This window comes from Cheilinus undulatus, linkage group 5 (assembly GCF_018320785.1).
Source record: "Cheilinus undulatus linkage group 5, ASM1832078v1, whole genome shotgun sequence".
NCBI lineage: Eukaryota > Metazoa > Chordata > Actinopteri > Labriformes > Labridae > Cheilinus > Cheilinus undulatus.
The window spans coordinates 23,677,109-23,701,292 of record NC_054869.1 but is presented as its reverse complement, the minus strand read 5'-3'; the positions used below and the strand labels follow the sequence as shown (position 1 = coordinate 23,701,292).

At 40.4% G+C, this 24,184-nt stretch overlaps 1 protein-coding gene across 1 annotated transcript; it reads right to left on the bottom strand.

Annotated features, from left to right (window-relative positions):
- Positions 1-1,850: 1,850 nt before the first annotated feature.
- On the bottom strand, positions 1,851-22,981 carry ntng2a (netrin g2a). The gene is given in 10 exon segments (XM_041787033.1): positions 1,851-1,996; positions 2,063-2,152; positions 4,322-4,465; positions 4,561-4,728; positions 7,324-7,335; positions 14,953-15,158; positions 15,748-15,986; positions 16,164-16,309; positions 16,441-16,699; positions 22,745-22,981. Coding segments are annotated over 10 exon segments (1,632 nt in total). The 3' UTR covers positions 1,851-1,865.
- Between the last annotated feature and the right edge of the window lie 1,203 nt (positions 22,982-24,184).

Here is a 24,184-nt window from a genome sequence, read left to right as displayed (position 1 = left end):
AGGATTGAATGAATTACTGAAATTAACTGAGAAATTACTTAATCAGCCTTTGAAGCATTATTCAGATCGGCTGAATTGAGAACATCGTTAATGAGGATTAACAAGTGATCATTAATCTGATCATTATCTAATGAAATGATAACACACTGTCACAATAACAATATGTAAGTATTGAAAAACAACTTCAGCTTTGTAAAGAGCTTTTGTTCTGGCCACTGTTCATGATGACTCTGATTAGTATAGGTGTTATTAGCCATGGAAAACCTGTAGTACATGGTGTTAAGTTTGTGTCTGCACATGAGCTTTAAATCTTTATATGAAGATACAACGACAACAATGAATTCTGTGAAATGAGAGGTGAAATGATCAGTATTACCACAAATATGTTTAAAATGTGTTACTTATTTTTATGGATGTATTGTTAATCATTACTGTTGTTATTGTTATTACTATTATTATTATTATTACACCCTGCACAACACTGATTGTCACTGTGGTCGCTGCATGACATCACCTATGTCAAAATTGCTCAATCAGAAAAAAAAAAATTGAGATGAGTTCCTTATGTCAAAATAAGGATTATGATTTACTGCCAGGTCAGAAAATAGCAGAGAGAGGTTTTCTTGTTTTGATTATCGTAGTGATACTTTTATATCCAGTAACAAGACTAAGAAACAGAAAGTTGCTTCAATACACACAAGTAGGATTTTTAAATGTGTGAGATTTTAAAAATGAAGGGGGAAAAATACATTCAATGGACTGATCTCCTTTTGACAAGTTTGAAACTGAAGCTGACAGTCTGTAGGGACTTCTTCTGGGATCAGGATGGTTGATGTTTCAAATCAAAGTATGTGCCAAATTTTAAAATTGGGATGTGTTGCTAGAATTGCTAGAATGGTGCCAGTTATTTCCCCAAGGATGGTTGAGGCACCTTTGAGCAAGACTGTCACTCTTAAATCTCTTTGTGTGTATTGGATGTGTGGATGAGTGCTTTTAAGGAGATTTGTTGTAGTTTTTCCAGTTCTCTCAGTTCTTTTCAAGTAAATAAGGATTTGAGCTTCTGCCTATGTTTTTATGAGCTGCTCTAAACTGATTAGACATGTTGTCTGGGACATTAATGCCTTATAACATGTATACTTCAAAAAATATTAAAATGTCACTTGTGTGCTGCATGGTAGCTCAGTGTTTAGGAAGAAGGTTCCTAGTTCAAATCCCAGTCCTGTCAATTCAAACAGGGCCTTTCTGTGAGTTTGCATGTTCTCCCCTCACATGCGTGGCTTCTTTCTGGGTACTCTGGCTTCCTCCCACTAACCAAAAACATGCACATTAGATTATTGGTAACTCTAAATTGCCCGTAGATATGAGTGTGCCTGATTGTATGTCTCTACAGGTCAGGCCTGTGATTGAGTGGCGATCAATCCAGTGTGTATCCTGCCTCATGCACAATGACAGCTGGGATAGGCTTCTTCCCTCCCATGACCCTAAACAGGATAAGCAGTGTAGATGATGGATGGATGGACTGTCACTTGTGTCTGTGGTAGTAATATATACCCTTTAAATATCTGTGTATTATATCTCTTCAGCTGTTTTTACAGAATAAAGTCCTGTCATGAACAGACTTTGACTGATAACTGCTGCCTGAGCAGCAGACAGCAGCATGCTTCATTTTCTCCAAGTCACTGTTCCAAGACGTCACATTGGACTCTTCGTGTCTCCTTTTGGTCCTCGTAGATGTTTCCTTTATGACATCACATCCTGTACAATATGAACACAGGTTCAGTCTGAACAGTTCTGTTTGAACCATCTTAAATATTCATTCCTTTGTTACTCAATCACTGGGCATGTTCTGATGACAGCAGGCATGGTCAGCAGAAGGTGGAGTACATCAGACTTAGGGTCAACAGGCAGAGATGTGAGGTCAGAGAGGAGGAGGAGCCTTCAGCGTTTTCAAGGCAACCGCCTTTCTTCAAGCAAACAGTGTTCTCACAGAAAGAACCTGCACACACAACATCATTAGACACACATCGCCTGAGCAGTGACATCATCTAATTGTGGGTTTTACCTGTGAAGTTGTCGGGACAAAGGCACTGCTGGAAGTCGACACAGGTTCCTCCATTTTGACAAATCAAACGCTCATCGTCACACAGGTTCTCTGAGGAAGGATAGTGATTGATTAGTGATTTTGAGTAATATCACTGACAATACTGTAGTAATAGACCATGCAAGAGTAATTCTTGTCTATGACACTTTGCCTGTGATTACAAGAGCATACAAGAGGTCACAGATGGAGTAGTGCATCAGATATCTCACTTTTCAGGGAAACTTCATCATTTGTAGCAGTTGTACACAACCTCTAAGAATGATTCAAGTTTATGACAGTTTTTTTTAGTGTCTGTCATTTTTCAGTGGATCCCAATCCCTGTACTTTTCTTGCATAGGATGCAGAATAAGTTGGCATTTACTGAGTCACAGTTTGTCACATCAGGCCTCAAATTTTAAGATCAGACAAATTGATTGCATAGATAATATTGTTTAAGGTGTCGATGTGCCTGAGGAAAAAGATCCTGATCATTGCACTCTGAGGATAATATTAAATAAATACTTCTGCTTTTCTTCATTTGAAGTTTGGGCATATTCCATGCTACCTCCTGGTGGAAATTATATAAAAATAGCCCAGCTATTATGCCAGTTCAAAGCTGCATGTTGTTTACACTCCTGTAATGTCTCAACTTCAATTTGATCACAGTGGAGTAGTGTTGGGATTGAATCATCCCACTGCTGTGATGACATCGTCGGTTAAGACCAAGGCATTACAGGGATCTGACAAACTGCCTGTGAAACAATGAAGATGGAAGGACTTTTGTGCATTTCTGAATGTATGTTTAGTTCCAGCTGCTTGTTTCCTTGCTATGCCTCTAATGCTACTGCAATGCTTTATGATGCACTCACTCTAGGTAATCCAAACTGTGCATAAACCCCAAAAGTTTCATTTTTTTGACTAGTATGAGTGCTGTACAACAATCAAGCATGGAGCACTTCCCTGGCCCTGACATGAATAGAAGAGGTGGGTTTTGGTATGGGATGATTGCTTGTACACCCGCACAAGCATGGTTGTACAACATGGACATAATAATAACATGATAACATAATCGAATTGAGTGTCAGAGAGCTATATCTGATGTATATTTTCATAAAAGCCACAAAGTGAGTAAAGTTTCTTTCATGTTGTCTGTGTATTTCTTCATTGTACTGGCTCTGTAAGACTGTGCTTCTTGTAAACTGCATGTATCATATTATAGCATGATGGCATGTCCATGCTCAGCCCCAGCTGGGCCCAGGGCTGATAACTCTGACTTCTGTGAGGTTTTGCATTCTCCCTAAAGTTGTATTTGGTCTCTCTTCTCCTTAATCCAACCTTGGCAGTATTCCTGTTCCAGCTTCTATGTGTATTTTGAGTCATTTAAAAAATGTCTCAGGGTAGACCAAAACAGCTAGACCAAATGCCTCTTTGTGCTTGAGTCAATTGGCTTTCCTTCTTTCTAAGATCAGCGTTAGTTCGTGCAGGACAGGGTAGTCATGCGCCTAGCCATGATCAGCTGATGGCCAGCTGATCCCAATTACCGCCTCCCAGCTCCCATAGCCAATCACAGCTTTCTCTCACACGGCGGTCTATTTAAATATGATGTACTTCTCACTCATCCCTGCTTGCATTAATACTGATGCACCAAGCTGCTGATGCTGCTACTGCTGGCAAAGCTTAACCTCCTCCACCCCAGCCTCCTTCTTTGTAGCATAAAGCTTGTTGCACCCTCATATTGGGATTCATGCTACTATGAATTAACTGATTTTGACCTAATTTCTTTTGTATTCAGTATGCATAGTCATAAATGTATCTATCCATATGGGGTTTTCTAGCTGTGCACTCCCTTTAAAGTCAAAGCACGCTGCTTGACTAACGCAGAGAGCATCTTTTGAGTGTACCATTTTGCAATAAAATGGTAAAATGTATGAGAATGAGAATGTTCCTGACTGAACTATGGTTTAGTGGTACAGTTGGACTTTCTCACGCAAAAGGTTGGTGGTTTGATCCCCTGTTCCTGCAGTCCACATTTCAAAGTGTCCTTATGCAACACCAAAATTGTTCCCAACCTGTGACATGTGAATGTGTATGAATGAGATGAGTTTGTACTGATGGGTATTTGTGAATAAGTCAGTGTGAATGGTCAGAACACTAGAAAATGCACTCCATATTTTCTTTTCATTTTGTTTGTCCCTTCAAAGTTTTGGTATTTGTTGTTAATTATGTTAACAACAAATGTACCTGTGCAGCTGGCGCCGTCTCCTCTCCAGGTGTATCCAGGTAAACAGGAGTCACAGCGCCGGCCCGAGCCTCCAGGTTTACACTGACACAGGCCCAAGTCAGAGCAGTGAGGAGAAAGACTGCCCTCCAGATCACAGTCACACTCTGAGGACAGACAGACAACTTGTCATTTCCATTGTCATTTACCATTAACCATAAACAGGCATTCATGTGTGTGTTTGTGTGTGTCTTCTACTGACCAACACAGACTTGCTCGTCGTCTAGCGCCACAGAGATATTCCTATAATAACCAAGGCGGCAGTATTGGCAGTTCTGTCCTCGTGTGTTGTGTTTGCAGCTCACACAAGTGACAACGTTGATGAAGTCAATGTAGCTGCAGCGATTGGAGTGACCATTGCACTCACAATCTGACAAAAAGAGAAACGTACAATGAGAAAACGAATTTGAGGCCCGCTCACCGCCTGCGATGCACAAGTTCCACATTTTGTGGTGTAAAGTCTACGCTTATACTGGCTAGGTTTTAACTTCAGTTGCACCATGGAAGGTGTGGTTCATCTTTACTTTTAGAGCACAACATACAAACTGGCAACCTTTATTGCAGGTAAGAGGTTTTTTCTTTGTTTGACCAATGACTGCATGCAGAGTCTGTTATCATGCTTTCTAATTTAGTTTATTACTTGAGTCAATTTTGAAACTACCTCAATTGTTGAAACACCTTAAATGTTAGCAGAGAGTCAACACTGTTGTTAATTAAGAACTTGCAGTGAAACTAGGCTTAGTTCCAACTTAAATATGGACAACCCATAGCTGATGCTCTGTCTGCTTTTGGGACAAAATACAGGAGATTGGGGTTTTGATTTCCAGTCAGGGCACAATGAGTACCCAGTGTGGGCCTTTTGACATGGTCCTTTACGCCACGAACATCTGTCCCAGATGTACATGACTTTGGACAAAAGCATCTGCTAAATGGCACTGTAACACTTTAAAATTCTGAAGCAGAATTTAGTTTCTACTCTTTAGTGTTAAGGGCTCTCTTATAGTCTAATGCTCATAATTTTCAGCTGCTACTTTACTTACCTACTACTTAACTTATTGATTCAACTATTTACTTCAAACATTCATTCATGCATTATACAAACTCTTAATACATACAACAACACATGAAGTAAATGAACAAACATGGATACTGATGAAGATAGCAGCAAAGACAAAAACAGATCCATTAGTGGGCTGAACAGTGTCATAATGATGATCCATATGCTTTGGTTGTTTGTGTGTTATTTATTTATTTTTTTGCTTGTCCTAACTCCAACAGTGACTGACTTAAGATAGTAACAATATAAATTTAAAAGAGCAAGAGCCAGATGGAAGATCTGTCAAGTTTTACAGATGCTTGTGGAAAAATACATAGGGTCAAGATATTATGTGAACATCTAAAGGCATATATAGTGTTTCTGGGAGTGACTATTTTTAAAGGGGAAGGGCTAATTTGCAAGGGCAGGGGCTATGAACAAATGTTGACCAGTACATCCGAAGTGGTCCAGTGATCAGATGTCTTACCCTCAAACGTGATGTAGGCAATTTTGGACAGCTGACTGAACTTTGGTCCTCCTGGAATCAGAATCTTCTGGGTCGCTTTGAATACAAAACAAATTGTGTAACCACAATTAATCGTTGCACTAATTTCAAATCAGAACTGAACCAGTCAGGACAAGCTGCAGTAGAAAGGATACACCCTCTGAGATGCAGCTTCTCATTCCACAGTGTCCCACTCTATGACTGCTACTACAATTAGTACTACTACTGCTATTACTAATGCTAGACAGTAAATGGCAGTATTATGAAGTTTATAAATGGTATACCTTTCTTCTTCTCATAGTCTTTCTCTTCTTTCTCCTTCCCTTTATTCTTCTCTTTAGACTCAGTTTTTGTTTCCTCTTTGACCTCAGTGACTTTTAGGTTTGACAGAATAGGAAAACAGAATTTGTTTAAAAGTATGGACCACTTTGTATTTAAGAAAAGTTTTACAGAGTAATTAGTGAAGCTTCTGCTCATGAAATTTTCAGTCATTCCCGTGTACTTTTGTTTTCTGAAGCCATGATAACTGACCAGCCCCAACTGCTAAAGAAGGCCACAACATGTTGTTAAAAGCATAGGGATGTTGAATATTTTATTACAAACTTTTGGATGGCCTTCATTTAATAAGATTGCAAGACACTTAACATTGATTTAAAAGTGAACTAGCGGGAAGATGTCCTACCATTATTCTTTACCAAATGTGCACTGCAAACAGTAACAGTTCCTCATCATGTACCTTTGACTTCTTTTTGCTCTTCAGTCTTCTCTTCTTTAGAGCTTTTCTTTTGCTCAGACTCAGACCCTCCAGCTGGTCCAGCCGCCTCTTTATTCTCCCCAGATGACTTATTTTCTGGCAAAGCTGCTGAAGGATCTACTCCTGGATTATCTACTGCTTTGGATGAATCTGGTCTAGAATCTGGATCAGGACTTGCACTACCTACTGTCCCTGATGTTTTATCGTTAGACTCTTTCTTTTCTCCTGAAGCTGACTCTCCTGTCTGTTCACTTGGTGCTGAATTCTCTACAGATGATTTGCCTTCCTCTGGGGCTGAAGAATCTACTCCTGGATTATCTACTGCTGGTCCAACTTGATCAGGACTTGCATTATCTGGAGCTGAAGTATCTGGTCTGCTTGATTCTGTTCCACCATTTCCCTTCTGTCCTGCATCTAGACCTGGTGAGACAGAATCTCCACCAGAGCCCACTGACTTTGATCCAGGAACAGCAACAGGTTCACAGGAATCATCTGTAACAGTCCCAGGATCCGCAACAGGCACTGTTCCAGAATCTGGTTTAGATTCAATTGAATTCGGAGGATTTGGATCACCAGGGAAAGGAAAGGTGAAGTCCACAGGGGCCCATTCACTAGCAGGGTCATACTGATCCACAGTTGTGGGGCCTGTGTCTGGTGAACCTTCCCCTACTGCCGAAGGACGCTGCAAGGAGTCCACAGGAGCATCAGGAGGAGGTACTTCAGGAGGGATTCCAGCAGGAGAAGGAACATCTACCGGAGATTCTGGAGTCCTAGAGGAGGGCGCTTCAGGAGGAACATCTGGGAGAGGTACATCTGGAGGAGGTACATCCGGAGAAGGTGCATCAGGAGTAGATACATCTGGAGGAGGTAGATCAGGAGGAACATCTGGAGAGGGTAGATTAGGAGGGGGTTCATCTGGAGGAGGTACATCTGGAGGAATATCAGGAGGGGGTACTTCTGGAGGAGGTCCATCAGGAGGAACATCTGGAGGGGGTAGATCAGGAAAGGGAACATCTGGAGGAATATCTGGAGAAGGTAGCTCAGGAGGGGGTACATCTGGAAGAGGTAGATCAGGAGGAGGTACATCAGGAGGAATCTCTGGAGAGGGTTGATCAGGAGGGGGAACATCTGGAGGAGGTACATCAGGGGGAACATCTGGAGAGGGTAGATCAGGAGGGGGTACATCTGGCGAGGGTAGATCAGGAGGAGGTACAGCGGGAGAAGGTGCATCAGGAGGGGGTACATCTGAAGGGAGTACATCTGGAGGAGGAACATCAGGAGGTGGTACATCTGGAGGAGGAACATCAGGAAGGGGTGCATCTGGGGGAGGTTTATCAGGTGGAGGTAAGTCCAGAGATGTATCAGAGGGAGGAACATCTGGAGCGGGTACATCTGGAGGAAGTACATTAGGAGTAGGTCCCCCAGGAGATGTATCAGGAGGAACTACATCTGGAGGTGGAACACCTGAAGCTGGTACTCCCTGAGGTATATCAGGAGAGAAAACATCCAGAGGAGATGCATTTGAGGGAGATAAATCTGGAGGGGTTATCTCAGATGGAGCTTCAGGGGGAGGTATATCTAGAGCTGGTGATTTCAGGGAAATATCAGGAGGTACATCTGGATCTGGTGCATCTGGAGGAGGTAAATCTGGAGAAGCTAAATCTGGTAGAGGTACATCGGGAGAGGGTACATCAGGAGGAACTGCATCAGGAAGTGGTGTATTAAGAGATGGTACTTGGGGAGTTATACCAGGAAGAGGTACATCCAGAGAAGATGTATCAGAAGGAGGTACATCAGGAAGTGGTACATCTGGGGCAGAGGCATCAATGGCAGGTACATCTGGGGAAGGTACAGTGAATGGAGGTGTATCGGAAGGAGGTTTATCTGGAATGGCTCCAAAAGAAGGTGGGACATTCATTGTAAAGTCTGAAGGAACATCTGGAGAAGTTCTGTCAGCTCCTGCTGTAGGTGAAGCATTTGTAGCCTGACCGGTTGTGGCTGACCCAGTGGATGGAGTATCTCCAGATGGAGCCCTGTCACTGGCTGGGGTTATTGATGGTGTTGTTGATGCTCCAGTTGATGGTGTTGCAGATTGGCTAGTACTGGTGATCAGGTCTGAGGTACCAGTCCCAGAGAAGGTGGAGTCTGTGCTGTCTGGTGAGGAGTTGGAATCATATGGCGCAGTCACTGGGTCAGAAATAGACACCTCAGAGTCAGTACTACGGCCTGGGATTGCGGGGCTGTTGGTATTGGTGAAACTGGAAGGACTGGAAGTGCTAATAGCGTTACTGGGAGCAGTTGTGTCTGGTACTGTAGGAGTTGTTTTGTATAGCAAGTCTCCAGTCTCCAGAGCTGGACTGCTTGGTAAAGTTGTGTCAGCTGTTGGTCCTTTGGTACTGCTTAAGTCTGGAAAAGCATTAGAGCTTGAAGTACTAACAGTACTAATCATAGCTGTAAAAGATTTAGAACCAGTCTCAGTCATTGTAGTAGTCAGGTCTACTTCAGCTGTAGGAAAGTCACCAGTATCACTAGTGCTCGATAAGTTTATTGTAGAGCTAGGTTCAGCCATGGTGGAACTGATAGTAGGTACACTGTAAGTTCCAATTAAAGCAGTATTACTAATACTACTTATTTCTCCAGTAGTTGTGCTGTCTGTGGTAAAAGTGGTGCCAATAGTAGCAGCAATGGTTGTAGTAGTACTGTCAGTAGGAGTAGTATCATATGTCATAGCAATAGTAGCTGTAGTATCAGTAACTGAAGTATAATCAGTAGTAGCAGTACTAGCAGAAGGACTGCTAATAGAGGTGGTGTCATCAATTATGGTAGCAGTTGTGGTAGTAGTACCTGTATTATCATCTGCCATGAGGTTTGTAGTAGAAGTAACGGTAGTGGTAGAAGTAAAGTCATTAAGGAAAGTATAATCAGTTCCTGTGGAAGTCGTGGTGGGACTGTCATTCAAGATGGTACTATAGATTATTGTGGCAGTAGTGGGAGTAGTGCTGTCAGTAGGAGTACTATAATCACTTTTAATAATAGTAGTAGAAGGGTAAGTGTCAATAGGAGCTGTATTATCAGTTGCTGTAGCAGCTGTAGTCGTACTGTCAGTAGATGCAGTACCATCAGTTCTATCATAAGTAGCCGTAGTACTGTCCATAAGGTTAGTACCATCAGTTATAGTAGTAGCTGTAGTAGAGTAACTGTCAGTAGAAGATGTATTATCAGTTGCTGTAGCAGCGGTAGTCGTACTGTCAGTAGGTGTAGTACTATCCATTATAGTATAAGTAGTCCAGGTACTGCCCATAAGGGTAGTACTATAAGCTTTAGTAGAAGAAGTAGTAGCACTGGCAGTAGGGAAAGAAATATCACTTACAGTAGCAGCAATGGTAGAGGAACTGTCAGTAAAAGTAACGTCAGCAGTACTATCAGTTAATGTAGGGTCAGTAATTGTTGTAGTTGTACTTTCTGTAGTAGTAGTAGTAGTAGTAGTAGTAGTAGTAGTAGCAGTAATAGTAGTAGGAGTAGAAGTAGTTTTAGTCACTCCATCTGATGAGGCAGAGGATCTATCAGATGCTGCTGAGTTAGAGTCACCAGCCGCTGTCAGAGAAGAAGAGTTAAGTCAGCTCTCAGCTCTCTACAGACTGAACAAACTCTCTGCAGAACATTGACCTTTGTCATGGTTATGTTTTAAGTACAATTTGAAGTATCACAGTGTGCTCCTCAGGAGAACTACTTGCTGACAGTAGAGTCAAAAATAAATCAGAGCTTTAGGCCATTTGAACACATACTCTGTGCATTCTCCTTCTCAAACAAAGGATAGTCCAAATGCCTGTAAAACCCACTGTTTTAGGCAGATAGTTTGCAAAATCAGATACAAGTATCTTTTGCAATGCATTTCTTAAATAGCCCGCACTTTTGATCAGTCTTCAAAGTGTGCATGAATACATTTGAGATGCACTAAACCATTTCAAGGGGCTGTTGAAGCCATCTGGTCTTTTAATCTTTTGAGTTTCTTTTGAGTTTCTCAGTAGCTTACCATGTCAGGAGAAAAAACTTCAGAAGTAGAGGAGCATTTTGAAAATCATTAAGTTATGAGCCCTCTGTATATTAAATGGATATAAGGTTATAAGGTCACAATAATGCAGACTTAATGAGTGAGAAAAGAAATGGATGAAGTCCTTTCATAGAATAAAGTGTTATTCCAAGTCTAGAAAACTAATGCACATTAACTTTGGGGTGATGCTGTTTCAACCTAACCTGACACCCCAGATGGATGTGTGAAACACATCCATCTGGAAAACCTTCAATACTAATCATTTGGGAAAGGGCAGAGGCTTTGAAAAAAAACTTGGAGTGTGATTGGATGAACGTTCTGTCTGTCACATCTCTACCTGCCAATCAGAGCAACAAAACACGTGACGTAGCCGCGACTGAGGTGTGCATGCGCAGGGAATAACACGAACCATGGCAACTGTAGACATGTCAGTACACAACTTTTGTTGTTTTTGAAAAGAAAACAACTCACTGCTGTTCTTTGTTCTTCTTTTAATGAAGAAATGTCATCAAGTTCTGATAAAACTGGCACTTTAGCAGCATCCAAGCTAAACTCTTCTGCCATAATTGCAACTGCCTTTTGTTGCTGCTTGCTTACGTCACGACTTCGCTGAGCCTGAAAGTACTGCCCCTCATCGCTGATTAGTCCTGTCACTTTCTAACTGGGCCCAAACGGTTCAGACGGGAGCTTTGCAAGATGGATTCGCCGGTGAGAACAAGGAAACGGGCGTATCCATCTGCTTTGCAAGGTTAGTTTCAACCCCTACTCTGTCACATCAATCACTTAATTTCTGTCTCTGTTTGTCTGAAGAAACCAAAACACCCCATTTATTTAGGAATCTACTGCTGCCATTACTGTAACACTGTAACCCAATAAGCCAATCAGGAGGCAGTAGAAGCCTGTGACCTGGATACATCCTGTACAGTTCTGCAGAGACTTCTTTTGTACTGGACTCAAATTCTGCTGCAACAGTCACCAAATCCACATATTACTCTAACCATCGTTTTCACTGTCTCACATATTAATATATGCAGAAATTCTAATGATCTTTCCTGTTTGAGGCTAAGAATACTTACTCATAAAAGACTAACTGTGTGGATTCAGTCACTGTTTATCATCAGGGTAACTATCAGCTATTAGATTCTTCTATATGTTTCATTTTCTGTTGGTCACTGTTGCATCCTGAGTCATCTCACCGTGCTGAAACCGATATTTGTAATTCTGCATTTAATAGATGCAGCCTAGAGTGAAAATATATGAATATTGTGTCTGTAAAGCAGACTGAGGGCATGTTAGTTTAGCTAATCTGGGCTGCTTTGCTGATTTAAAAAATCTCAGTAATTTTACTTAACAAATATATGTGATTGAATGTGTGTGCATGTCTGAGTGTGTGATTGACAGTTAAAGAGCACTAAGGCAGATTAAACACACACACCATCTGTCAGTGTTAACAGCAGATTAACTTTTCAGACTCTCCTCCCAGAGTGCACTCTAATTTAACTTGTCCACACATGTGATCGGCCAGGTGACCAATCATAATTAATTAGATTATGTTCTTGCTTCACATGTGCAACATTTGTGGCAGTAATTACATGAAGCCTCTTAGATATTTCAAAGCTCTTGCTTTGTGTTTTGTTCACTTCTCTTATTAAATGCTGTGTGGTAACATTCAATTTACATGCCAATTTAATATTTTAAATACATTTTTAATTCATGAAGAATGTATTGTCATTTTGTGTTTGTAAAATGTGGAATTTTTGAAAAGAAACAAACTGATGTTGATGCTGAATCCCATGATGCAACACTGACCATGCGACTATCATTATTCTGTCTGAACATGGAAACAAAGGTAGGAGGGAAATAAAAGAATTAAATGATCAGACAGACATGCTAACAGGTAAACAGAGGGACAAGTGAACAGGAGAGCTGACAGACATACAAAGCCATGAACAGATAGACAATTGAACGTGTAGAAAGGCAGACATATAAGCAAAGACTACTTACTAGCTGCTGTTTCTGCAGGTTCACCTGAAAAAAGATGTGATTTCATGAGTGCGTGTGGCTGCTGGATCAAAAACTGTACAGAGAAATCTATGAACAAAGAAGGACTTGTGTCTATCAGTTTATTTGATATGTGTCAAGGTAAGAATATCTTCTTTATGCTCATGTAGGCACAGATGTTGGCAGTAAGGACAAATACGTAAAGGTGTTAGGAGTAGGTTCCAGTTTCTTCAAGAGCTGGAAGTGTCTCTAGTTACGTAAAGGTTTTGGAAGTGAGTCAAGGTAATAACAAGTGTTGGTATTGTATTTAAGGACACACAGAGGGTGGCAGTGAGTTCAGTTGTGTACAGGTGTTAAGATTTGGTCAGCTATAAGCAGGTGCTGGCAGCATGATAAAGGGGATATATGGTAGAAAAAAAATTGCACATATATTTGAGTATCTGGAATATTTATTTGCCTTCCCCCCATTTGTGAAATAGGCCAACTCAGTCCGCCGTTGTGGTTTGCCTATGTCTGAAAAAAAAATCTGGTGGCCTGTTCAGAATACGCACCCACTGTGGCATCACATAAGTCATTAAAACAATACTGGCTGGTCTCTGGAAGAGAGGGGAGCTCATTTGCATTTAAAGGCTGCCTAGAACTAGTTCACACAGGGTCAAAAACTTTCTCAGGTGCTCCATCCTTATTATATTTTGACCAAAGCACGGCTGAGATGTTTTATTTGGACCACAGGGGAGTGTGCTAACAGATGAGAAAGGATATGATATGTCACTTTATGGTAGATACAGCTGTTGGCACTGTATTTCATGTTCTAAAAAGTGTTAGCAATATGTTTAGGTACTTATAGTTGTTGCTGGTGGGTTAAGTTTGTACAGGTGTTAGGTGTTTATGCAGGTACAGTGCTTAACAAATTTATCAGACCACCTGTCATATTTGTCTCAGAGACCATCCAGCATCATGAAGTGCTTTAATGTGGACTCTGTCATTTTCAGTGAGCTCTCCACGTTTTACCATTTTGAACAGGAATGAGGGATTTCAAACTAAATTCACCTTTTTAGACCCAAATTTGAGCCGGCTCACTGGGCTCCTCTGAGAAGTCAGAAATGAATCAAGCATAACATTCAACCACTAAAACTCATTGTTCTGTTCAGGAATGCAAGTAAATAACTATAATTTGACATATCAATCAAGAAATAATAATGTGCTTTACTATTTTTTCAGTTTTTTTGTAAATCAGCAAGTTTTAAAAATCATGGATAACAATAATAATTATATTTCAGCATTAAAAATATCATTTGGGTTAAAGAGCTTCTACATATTGGTGTATTAACCATTGTAGAAACATAAAAAATGATTCCGGTAATTACCAATGCTGTTAATTTAGGGCAGCTGTGGCATAAACCTTACTTTGGCTGGTGGTCTAATAAATTTTTTAAGCACTGTACATATGGTGCACAGATTGTTCAGATATGAATAGGTGCTGGGACTGTGTTTCAGTATATACATGTACATTAAAGTGTTGGCAGGTTGTCCAGGATTCATTTGGTGTTTTCAGCCAGTAAAATTGCACGCATAGTAAAGCCGAAAAACAGTTATAGCTCCATTAGGCATTTAAGCCGATTGCTGTCCTTACCCCAGTATAAATGGGGACTGGGAGAATTTATTCATTATTGGGGGATGTCCGCCTTAACCTCACAAAGCCGGTGTATTGGCCAGATTCCATGTCTGTCATCACGCAGATCCATCTTGCTAAATTCCAATCTGAAATGTCTCTGCCTGGTCTGAGAATAGACAGACCAACCAGTGTTATTTGAGGTGAATGAAGCAGTAGCCACAGGTGGGGTTTAGTCGTTCTCCAAGGCGCTTGTACAAGCGTGATATACTCCTGTGGTTCAGATTAATCACTTGGGCTTCACATGCCTACCATGTTCATTGTCGTTCATTCAATAACCCTCAGAGAACTTTTTAAAAAGGTTACGCCCTTCCCAAAAAAGGACAATGGGTGAATGCCAGTATCAATGTGAAATATATCTCATGTAATGGATATCTGAAGCAGTCCATCTGGTGTGTCAGGTTATGTCAGCATGTATATAACATGCTGAAAGCATGTTCAGGTATGTACAGCAGTGTACAGTTTGTATAAATGTTTGCCATACGTAAAGTGATATGCAGGTGTTTGGATTGTTTTTGGTTAAATGAAGGGGCAGTGTTTGGTTCAGTAGCTATGTTGGTAATGTGCTCAGGTACTTCCAGGTGTTGTCACTGTGTTTCAGTACATACAGATATTGGCAGTGCCTATAGGCAGAGGCAGGTATGATGCCGGTTTCCAGCTGCGGGGATTGAATCCTGGGCCACAGCGCTGACAGTCCTGTCCACTTGTGTTGTGGTCACATTCACACATCAGCGTCCCATCACGTAACACACACTGGGAGGCATGCAGGTTACACTTGCATCTGCAGGAAAACAAACACATAGATGATAATACATTTATTTTGTCAAATGTGGAAAATGCCCACAAGAAAAAGTATCATGTCATCATAAAGTTGCCAGCTTGGTGAGATTTTGATACCAAAACTACTTGGTAAGGATTATGGAAATAGATCATGGTTTAGACTGAAATAAGAACAAGAATTTTGTCATTACACATTTGTTCTTATGCTGTGCCAATTCCAATTAAATGTATTGCATAAAAATGTTTTGTAACAAAGGTATGCTATATGCCTTTAAAGGCACTCAAAGTCCTTAAGATGTCAATCTAGACTACTGGTTTCACTGGACAGTACACCCCAGTCCACTGGATGAAGTTATTTTATTTTTTCACTATCCTTGTACTTCATCTCCTGGCTTCAATGGCCCATTAAAACAGTAAGCTAGAGCTAAAGAGTCTTATATTGATCTGTGTCACCACTGTATAAGCTGCTGTTTTTAAATAAAGAGAGAGGATGTCTTCATTTGACAGGTGTTTGTATTTTCAACACAAAGTTCTTTTAAGATGACCCTCAAGGAGACAAGGTGGTATCTCTGAACACATGGTAATATTACCTTGCAGGCACATCAATGTTTGAAATAGCATAGAAGTATTTCAACAGGTTATCTCGTTGGACATAAGTCCCACCCAGGGCTGGGCGGAGGAGTCTCAGCCTGAGATTGGTGAAGGTGAAGAAGTCTCTCAGACCCTTCATGGTCTCCATGCGGGTGTACAGGGCATCCATGTTGATCAGCTTTGGACCTGCAAACACCCCAAACCGGGCACGAACCTCGAACACCACCATCTTTTCCTCCTGTTTCGTCAAACATTCACAATTAATTTTTTCTACTAATCACATTTAAAGATGATTTCATCCTTTTAACAGTTAATATAAACTCAGGTAAAGTTAGATGTCCACCCATTTTAACACCTTGGTCTAGTTAAAGAGTTATTTGTTTTCCAATATGAGCAGAAGTGCCAAATTACTCACCTTAGCTCCGACCCAGCGAGAGTACTGCTCTGTGCAGATAACCCTGGTTATGTTACTCGGAGCCAATTCAGAGACTCGTTTTGGAGACATACCAAATGTCTCCAGACAATCATCAGCATAATACTGGTATGGTTGCCATGTTACACCTGAAAAACAACCACAGATTAATTATTCAGTTATTCAGTTAACAGTTATTCCTCTACTTGCAACTATGATCAGACTTCAGATCCCATTTGTCCCAGCTGGCATGTGACAAATGAATCTTCTCCAGCCTCACCTTTGTCTAGTGATTTCTCCAGCACCATGCTGGTTGGTCGGCCATACTCGAAGGTAATGTTGATGTCATCAACAACCTCTAAACTCTTGTTCCAGGACAGCGTGATGTTTGCCAAAAGGGGCTCTGGAAACTTAGACCACGTGACTGTCTGCCAGTAGGTGATGAGCCCCCCTCTCTCTCTGTCTCCCATCAGCTGAGGAGGGTGAGACAAGTCAGGGCTGGATGCATCACACTCGTCACTGCACAGGTACGGGTTCTCCTGCAGAACAACAAACCCAGTGTTTATTGAAGGTCACTGCTGGGACACATATGGGTTCATTCCACAACATACTTAGTGAATCTGTTATTTTCAGACATGTTTTGGATCTGTAATCTGATTAAAATGTCACACACCAAAGCCTTGCCCATTAAATCTGATGCATTTATTTTCTATTCATTGCAAAATATAGCGGTACAAGACCATTTTGCCTCATACTGCAAAAGAAAAAAACAAGTAAAGATGACTTTGCTCTTTCACTTATTGTGATATCCATGACATTGTGTGATGTTTGGTATTGTCAGCCTGAGTGTCTGTCTGTGGGTGCAGCTCAGTGATTAGAGTAATGTCACACACCTGGGCTTTGAGTGAGGAGGTTATTTAAGCTCCTGCAGTCACACAGTCTCTCTCTCTCTGACCTGGCCTTCACACAGGTATACCACACTTTGGGTTTAGTTATGTTACGTTGAGATTTAGTTAAGTTTGCATTTTACAACATTTACACACACTATTTTCACTCATGCACATCCCACACTACTGACTCTACTGATTTACACACTTCATGCAGTAAATATTTAATTTAGTCTTAATTGAAGTAATTAAGTAATTTGGTTTAATTTGGTCTGATTTTGCATTTCTGACTCTTTAGTTTGGTTCAATTCAGCTTGATAGTTAACTGCCTAATTTGATTATTTGATTTGGCCTAATTTGGTTTAGTTCTGCCTTATTTGGTCTAATTAGAGAATTGTTTGATTTAAATGCTTTATTTGGTTTAATTTGGCTTGTTTTTGAAAATAAAGACTTCTTTAAAAACTTTGCTATGGTGTTGTCTCCCTCCTTTGTTGTGACCACCTGAGCCAGGTCATGACAAAAAAGAAAACACTGGGTCCATCCACCCTGACAGAGCCAGTCATATATTTTTATTTGCACAAGCTCATGTATCACATCACTGTAAGTTCAGTTCAATTTCTTGTGATATGTAGCTGTGAGTAAAAATTCTGGCTTCTATCCAAGACACTCCATGACTACTTATCTACTTAATACTATCTTTTTTTTTTTCTTTTATATCTCTTTCAGTCTTTTACCCTGCAAGTCCCTTTTAAGCCTAAGTTATATCAGCATTCACTTTTTTAGGTCTAATTGTGTATTTTAGCTTACACTTACTGTTGTCTTTGTCATTGTTTTATCTATGTTCTTTATGTACAAGCTGCTCTGAACCAACTGCCCCTTGAGGGATTAATAAAGTTGTTGAATTGAATTAAATTGAACTGAAGCTCAGTGTCTAAATTGAGCTTTCAGTGTGAAGAAGGAAGCTGTAGCCTCTCTTGAATAGTGAATTTCCCACTTCAATGTCATATGGACGACTTGGCTAGCACACACAAAAACTGGGCTTGATAATGACAGACAAAAGTTTCAGCAGCAAACATGATTCCCACAACATTTCTTTTTAACATGGGAAAATGTGGGACAATAAAAAGAACCGAGACTCTGTGTGCAAAGGCCTTAAGCCTCAGGTGTTTGAAGGTGTACGCAAGATGATATCAAAACACTGAAACATGTAAATTTAGACATAAACAAGGAAATTAGCTGAGGAATAGATAAGGATATAATATCAGATATCAGTTTGATCCTGATTCAAATAGCTTGATCTGGTGCCATGTCAATGGGCCAGTTTTTGAGGCCGATCTTAACATTTAAGTTCAATGCAATTATTTATTCAAAGCACGTGCATGTGCCATATCATTGTCATCGGTGCAATGGTAGGCCTGTGCATTTTGTTAGTTGGAGCAAACAACATGGACGGTATAAACAACAAGCGCTAAAACAGTTTAGAGGTATTTCAAGCTTGTTTCACCTTGAACGTCTACATCCACAAGTGATATATGCAAAGCTAATTTCTGAGTGGTGGAGGTAAAATAAGTTTAAACAATGGTTACAAAAGAAAACAAAAAAAGCAGACACCTCCAGAGATGGTGAGGGTTGGGTATTGTTTGGGTTTTTCCAGTACCGGTGCTAAATTGATGCTTTTTCAAAGGTCTTGGTTCCTATAATGTGCCTGAATAGATAACACACACATACAAAACATACATATTTCATGCCTTTCCTTTGGAGTGATGGGATTGTGTTGGGGTGGTGGGGTACCAAACTGAGGCATCAAAATCTTTCTTGTAATTTGTTACAGTAGGTGTCAGATGTGTTGGTAGCAACGCTATGTTAGTACTGGATTTGGATACCCATTCCTAGTGAAGGTTTGAAAGTGACAAAACACTTGGAACCATGGAACAGTTTGCCATCGCTTCAATTATTTCTCAAAGGTCACAAACAGTACACTTATGCAAAATACACTTTTTCAGGCTTTTCTAGCAGAAATATGTGAACCTGGCCTGTCCACAATCCACCCAAGAATCAGACACCCTCCCTCCCCTCTTTCTCCACCTTTTGGGAAATGTGTGCTGAAACAAGCTGTTTTCAGATTTTCCCCTCATGATGTCATGTGGGGAGTTAGTACCACCCCCAGGTTCAGTTGGCCCTCCCCTCTTGAAGGAAAGTTCTGCCCACCTCTCCATAGCCATTAGGCCACATCCATTTTCTGAGAGGGGCCTGGTCAGGGGTGAAGTCAGACAGCTCAGTAACATTTAAAGCCACACACAGAGAAACAGCTCGTTCGGAGCAGGGCTGAAACAGAGTGTTTGTAGAGTGTTTTAGACACACAAAAATCCAGTACTGGAGTGCTTTTTCTGCAACAACCTTCCCAGTCATGTTTTGGGGATCTCTGACAACAACATAACCTTGTCTTAAATGGGTAGAATATGCGACCTTAACCCATTAAAGCCTGAAAACAAAAATTATAGCCAGTAAATTCTAATTTTTTTGGAACTGAAATATTTATTTCACTTTCTACTGAAATCCAAAAAATCTGAATTTCCATAGAATTTAACATATATATTTTTTGTATCTCATTTGATACATTAGGTGTTTTGGTAACTTATAATCCACTTGAGGGCATCTTTATCATTTGTCAGATTGTATTGATAATTTTTTTGTAATTTATGATCATATTGATTAGCGGTATCATAAAAGTATGTTTCAAATATGATACAACAGGCTTTAAGGGGTCAAAGGCCCTCTACCTTGCCTCTTTCTCTTTTATCAACAGTTATTGGATGTAAAAGTGATGAGCTTCAGCAAAGACACCTGAAGCTATGACATTACTGTATAGTGCCATGGGCTACCAGCTAAATACTTTCATGGATCAAACACCATAATTGGTTCCATCTGCCATCACGGAAAGGCTTGATCAATTTACAAAGTTGTATGAATAGACATAGACAACATGGGAATGAACAGCTTAAACAAATTAATTCCTAGATGAATTGTTACTTTCAAGAATATAAGTTTAAAGATGAACTTAAGTGTCAGATCAAATCAGTATCAGTATGAGCAGATAAAGCCCAAGTATGGATTGGTATTGGAGCAAAACAAATCTGGATCATTGCATCATTTAGGCCCACAGTGATGCTAGACCCACATTATAATCACAGATCTTCATAGACCTGAGTGTCAACAATGATGCCATAATGATATTATGATAACACAGGCCTAAAGATTTCACAGTCCTGCAAATTATATCAGAGCTCTAAAATGTAAAATGTTTATTTCTTCTCATTTTTTTGAATCTCTTTAATTTCCTGTTCAGTTTTCAAAAACAAAAACATAATTTTAAAGAACAACAGATTCAAATACGACAGCATCCAGCACACTTGATCGAAGTCTGTATGTGGTTGTGTGAGAGAGATTAACACTGATGTTAATCTGATCAGTGTGTGTGTTAAAGACTTTAGCTGCAGCTGCCAACTGTCACACTGGAGATTCGAGAGACTTAAGGCAGCCACTAACTAACCCTGAGTGACTCTTACTAATGAGATAAACGAGTCTTTCTCTGCTGCAGACTGCATGTTGGTTAAAGAATCAGGTGATTTAAATCTTTACAGAAGGGCATCAAATTGACTTCAGGGTTCCTGATAGCGGCTCAGAGATCTGAGCCAAGAATGCAAGTTAACTGTAATTATAACAAAGTCATCAAAGATCTACTCTTAAGCCCTGTCTGCACCTCAAAGGCATGCCATATTTCACTTTTATTCACAATTATGGAAATATTCCTTCCATAAACGCTGGTATATCTTTATATCTCTTAGTTTAATTTTACAACACTGCATCATCATAAGATTACATTGCAATCAAATCAAATAGTTGGCTGTTGTGACTGTCCTTTGTCACTGATTTTCAATGGTTAAGAAACTAGAATTTCAAAGAAATAAATAGGTCTCCCATTAGTCTTAAAGGCTGTTCCTGGTTTAACTGTGTATTTTTTGTCTAGTGGGGATTCCAATTAATAATTCACATTTCATTTTTGCTTCATTATCAATAATTCAGTCAAGACTTCATTGTCTCAAAGGAACAATTAGAAAGACAGCAGGAGTCAATGTGGGTTAATCTGGTGGGTTTGAACCCCACCAGGAGGTCACAAGAAAACACCGATGGGTCACAGGGTGATTGACAGGTGATTATAGTACCGCCTTGACATCATGCTGGAAACAATGGAGTTAAATTAAACTTCATCAGATGTCCTTTCTGATATTGGCTTCCAGAGTTACAGTGCCGATAAAAAGTATTCACCCCCTTTGACTGTTTTACCCTTTTATTGGTTTCTATAAATCAATTATGGTCAATGTCATTTGGCTCTTCTGACCAAAAAATACAAGAAAACCTCTTAAATGTCAACGTGAAAACAGATTTCTACAAAGTAATGTTGATTAAACAAAAATATGTAATGTAAAATGAATGTTTGCTTAAATATTCACCCCCTTTAAAGTGACTGACGTAATTCAACAGAAATCCAGCCAACTGGTCCTAGTAGTCTCACAATGGTGGAATGGGGATCTCTCAAGTGCAGTGTATGTGTCTCAAGTGATTGCAGTAAAAAAGACACCTATATCTGGAAGGTCCAGTCACTGGTAAATGCAAAAGAACACTCCAAGCAACACAGAGAAAAGGTTATTGAAAACTCAGGGGATACTGATGGACACAAAAAATTCCAAGGCACTAAACATCCCCTGGAGTTCAGTTAAATCCACCATCAAGAAATGGAAAGAATATGGCACATGTAAATTTGCCTAGATCAGACTGTCCTCAGTAACTGAGTGACTGTGCAAGAAGGAGACTAGTGAGAGAGGCCACCAAGACACCTATGACTACTCTGAAGCTTCAGCAGCTGAGATGGGAGAGACTCTTTATACAACAACTGTTGCACAGGTCCTTCAGCATCCAAAGCTTTCACCAAAAAACATGTGGAAGACTCCATGGTCACCTGGAACAGCTTTGTAAAGAAGACTGAAGCACAGTTACAGTGTCCAGATTTATAAGCCTGATTGAGACCTATCTACACAGACTCAGTGTGGCAAAGGAGCATCTACTAAATACTGACTTGAAGGGGGTGAATATTTATGCAGTCACATATTTACATTACATATTCTTATTGATTGACATTACTTTGCAGAAATCTGTTTTCATTTTAACATCAAAGAGTTTTTTGCTTAAAAAATGGAAAATTAATTTATAAAAACAATAAAAGGGTAAAACTTGGGGGGTGGGGGGGGCTTTAATATGCACTGTGTGCATCATAGTGACTTGCATTTACAAGTTCCTTTCCATCTGCAAGAGCCCACTGATGAGAAGTTTTCACTTGCTTCAACATGTTATATGTATGTGGTGACTCACTGGCATCTTAAATGATCATCATCATCATCAAAGTAAACCAAAATGTTACTATTTTTATAGCACAGCTGTTCAGAAAGAGGCTTTATCTTTAAGCGCTGAATTATGACCAACAATGGATTAATTAACATTATATGACGGAGAGAATCACTGCTGACATTTAAAACCCGACATGACTGGTCAGAGATCATTTTAATATTTTCAGAATCAGTCAAGCTTTGAAATGACACAGAGAGACATTTTCAGTGTGAGTTCAGGTGTGTGTGTTCTTACCAGTGTACAGAATCTCTCTGGTGGGTTTCCGCAGGTGATGCCAGGGGGGTCGACTTTGATCTGCATCACCTCCTTCATGTTGGCAGGTGGAGGCTGGCAGGCATAAAACTCCCATCCTGGTCCAGCCTCCGAGATACGTAAAGATCGGCAAACATCATACTGGCCGTTGCTCTGGCACCAGCCCGGCGGCGGCAGGAGAAAGAGCCAGAGAAGAAGGAGGGGGAGGGGGTGAAACATGATGGTCTGATGGTCAGACAGACTTGAAGTTCCTTGGGAGGTTACATATCAAAGTCACCTCCCACATTTTTAATCCATTGGGTCACTTCAGCTCCACATTCTTCAGACAGGTGGTTGTCATGGTAAATAGGTGAAACCTTTAGGAAGCCTTGAAGATGCTTTGCCCACCTCCAGTCTGAAACACAACAACATAAATAGCAGACACACAACTTACAAAACAGAAACCTGGTTAGACCTGGTCCAAAAGATCTGAGGACGGTTAGACCTGACACCAATTATATCAGATCTAATCAACACTTTCCTTGAGACAATTACATCGATTTGGACCAGTTTGTCCAAAGATCAGATAGAGTTAAGGATAGACCAAAGGAAAATTTAATAAGAGGACGGGCTCAGTCAAAAGACAGTTCTGAGGGCATTTGAGTCAATGGACTGTGAGACCTGACAACAATTTGATCAAAGGGCAGTCGGGTCAAAAACCAGTTGGGTCTGAGAACAGTTTGGCCAAAGGAAAGTTGTACCTGAGGACATATTTATCAAAGAACAGTGGGGTCAAAGGACAGTTGGATCTGAGGACAGACTGGTCAAAGGACAGGTTGACCTCAGGACAGTTTGGTCAAAAGACTATAAGTCTGAGGACAGTGTGGTTGAAGGTCAGTTGGGCCTAAGGACAGTTGGATCTGAAGACAGTTTGGTGAGAAAACAGCTAAACCTTAGGTCAGTTGGACCTAAGGACAGTTTGGTCGAGGGATAATTAGACCTTCCAAAAGTCCACCCGAAGGACAGTTTGGTCAGAGGAAAGATAGACCTGAAGACATCTGTGTTAAAGGACAGCTCAGTGAAATAATAATTTGACTTTGGCAGGTAAGTTAGACCTGGGACGGTTCACCCAAGGGGCAGTTAGGTCAAAGAACACACTTGAGATCATTTTTGTTGAAGGACAGTTAGACCTAATCAGACTTTGTCTAGATAGACCCTAGGAGATTTAGATCAGGTTTAACTCTCCCAGATAGGCCTTAGAATAATAAAGCACAACAACAGTCAGACCTTGTCAATCATGGTCCAGATAGACCTGTCAATGGTCAAGTCTGAGGAAATGTTGACTTAAGGACAGATACATATTTTGTGACCATATTCAGACTGAACAGAGGACGGCGGACATTGTAAAACTTTGTCCAGGTTGACGCAGTGAAACTTAACCCT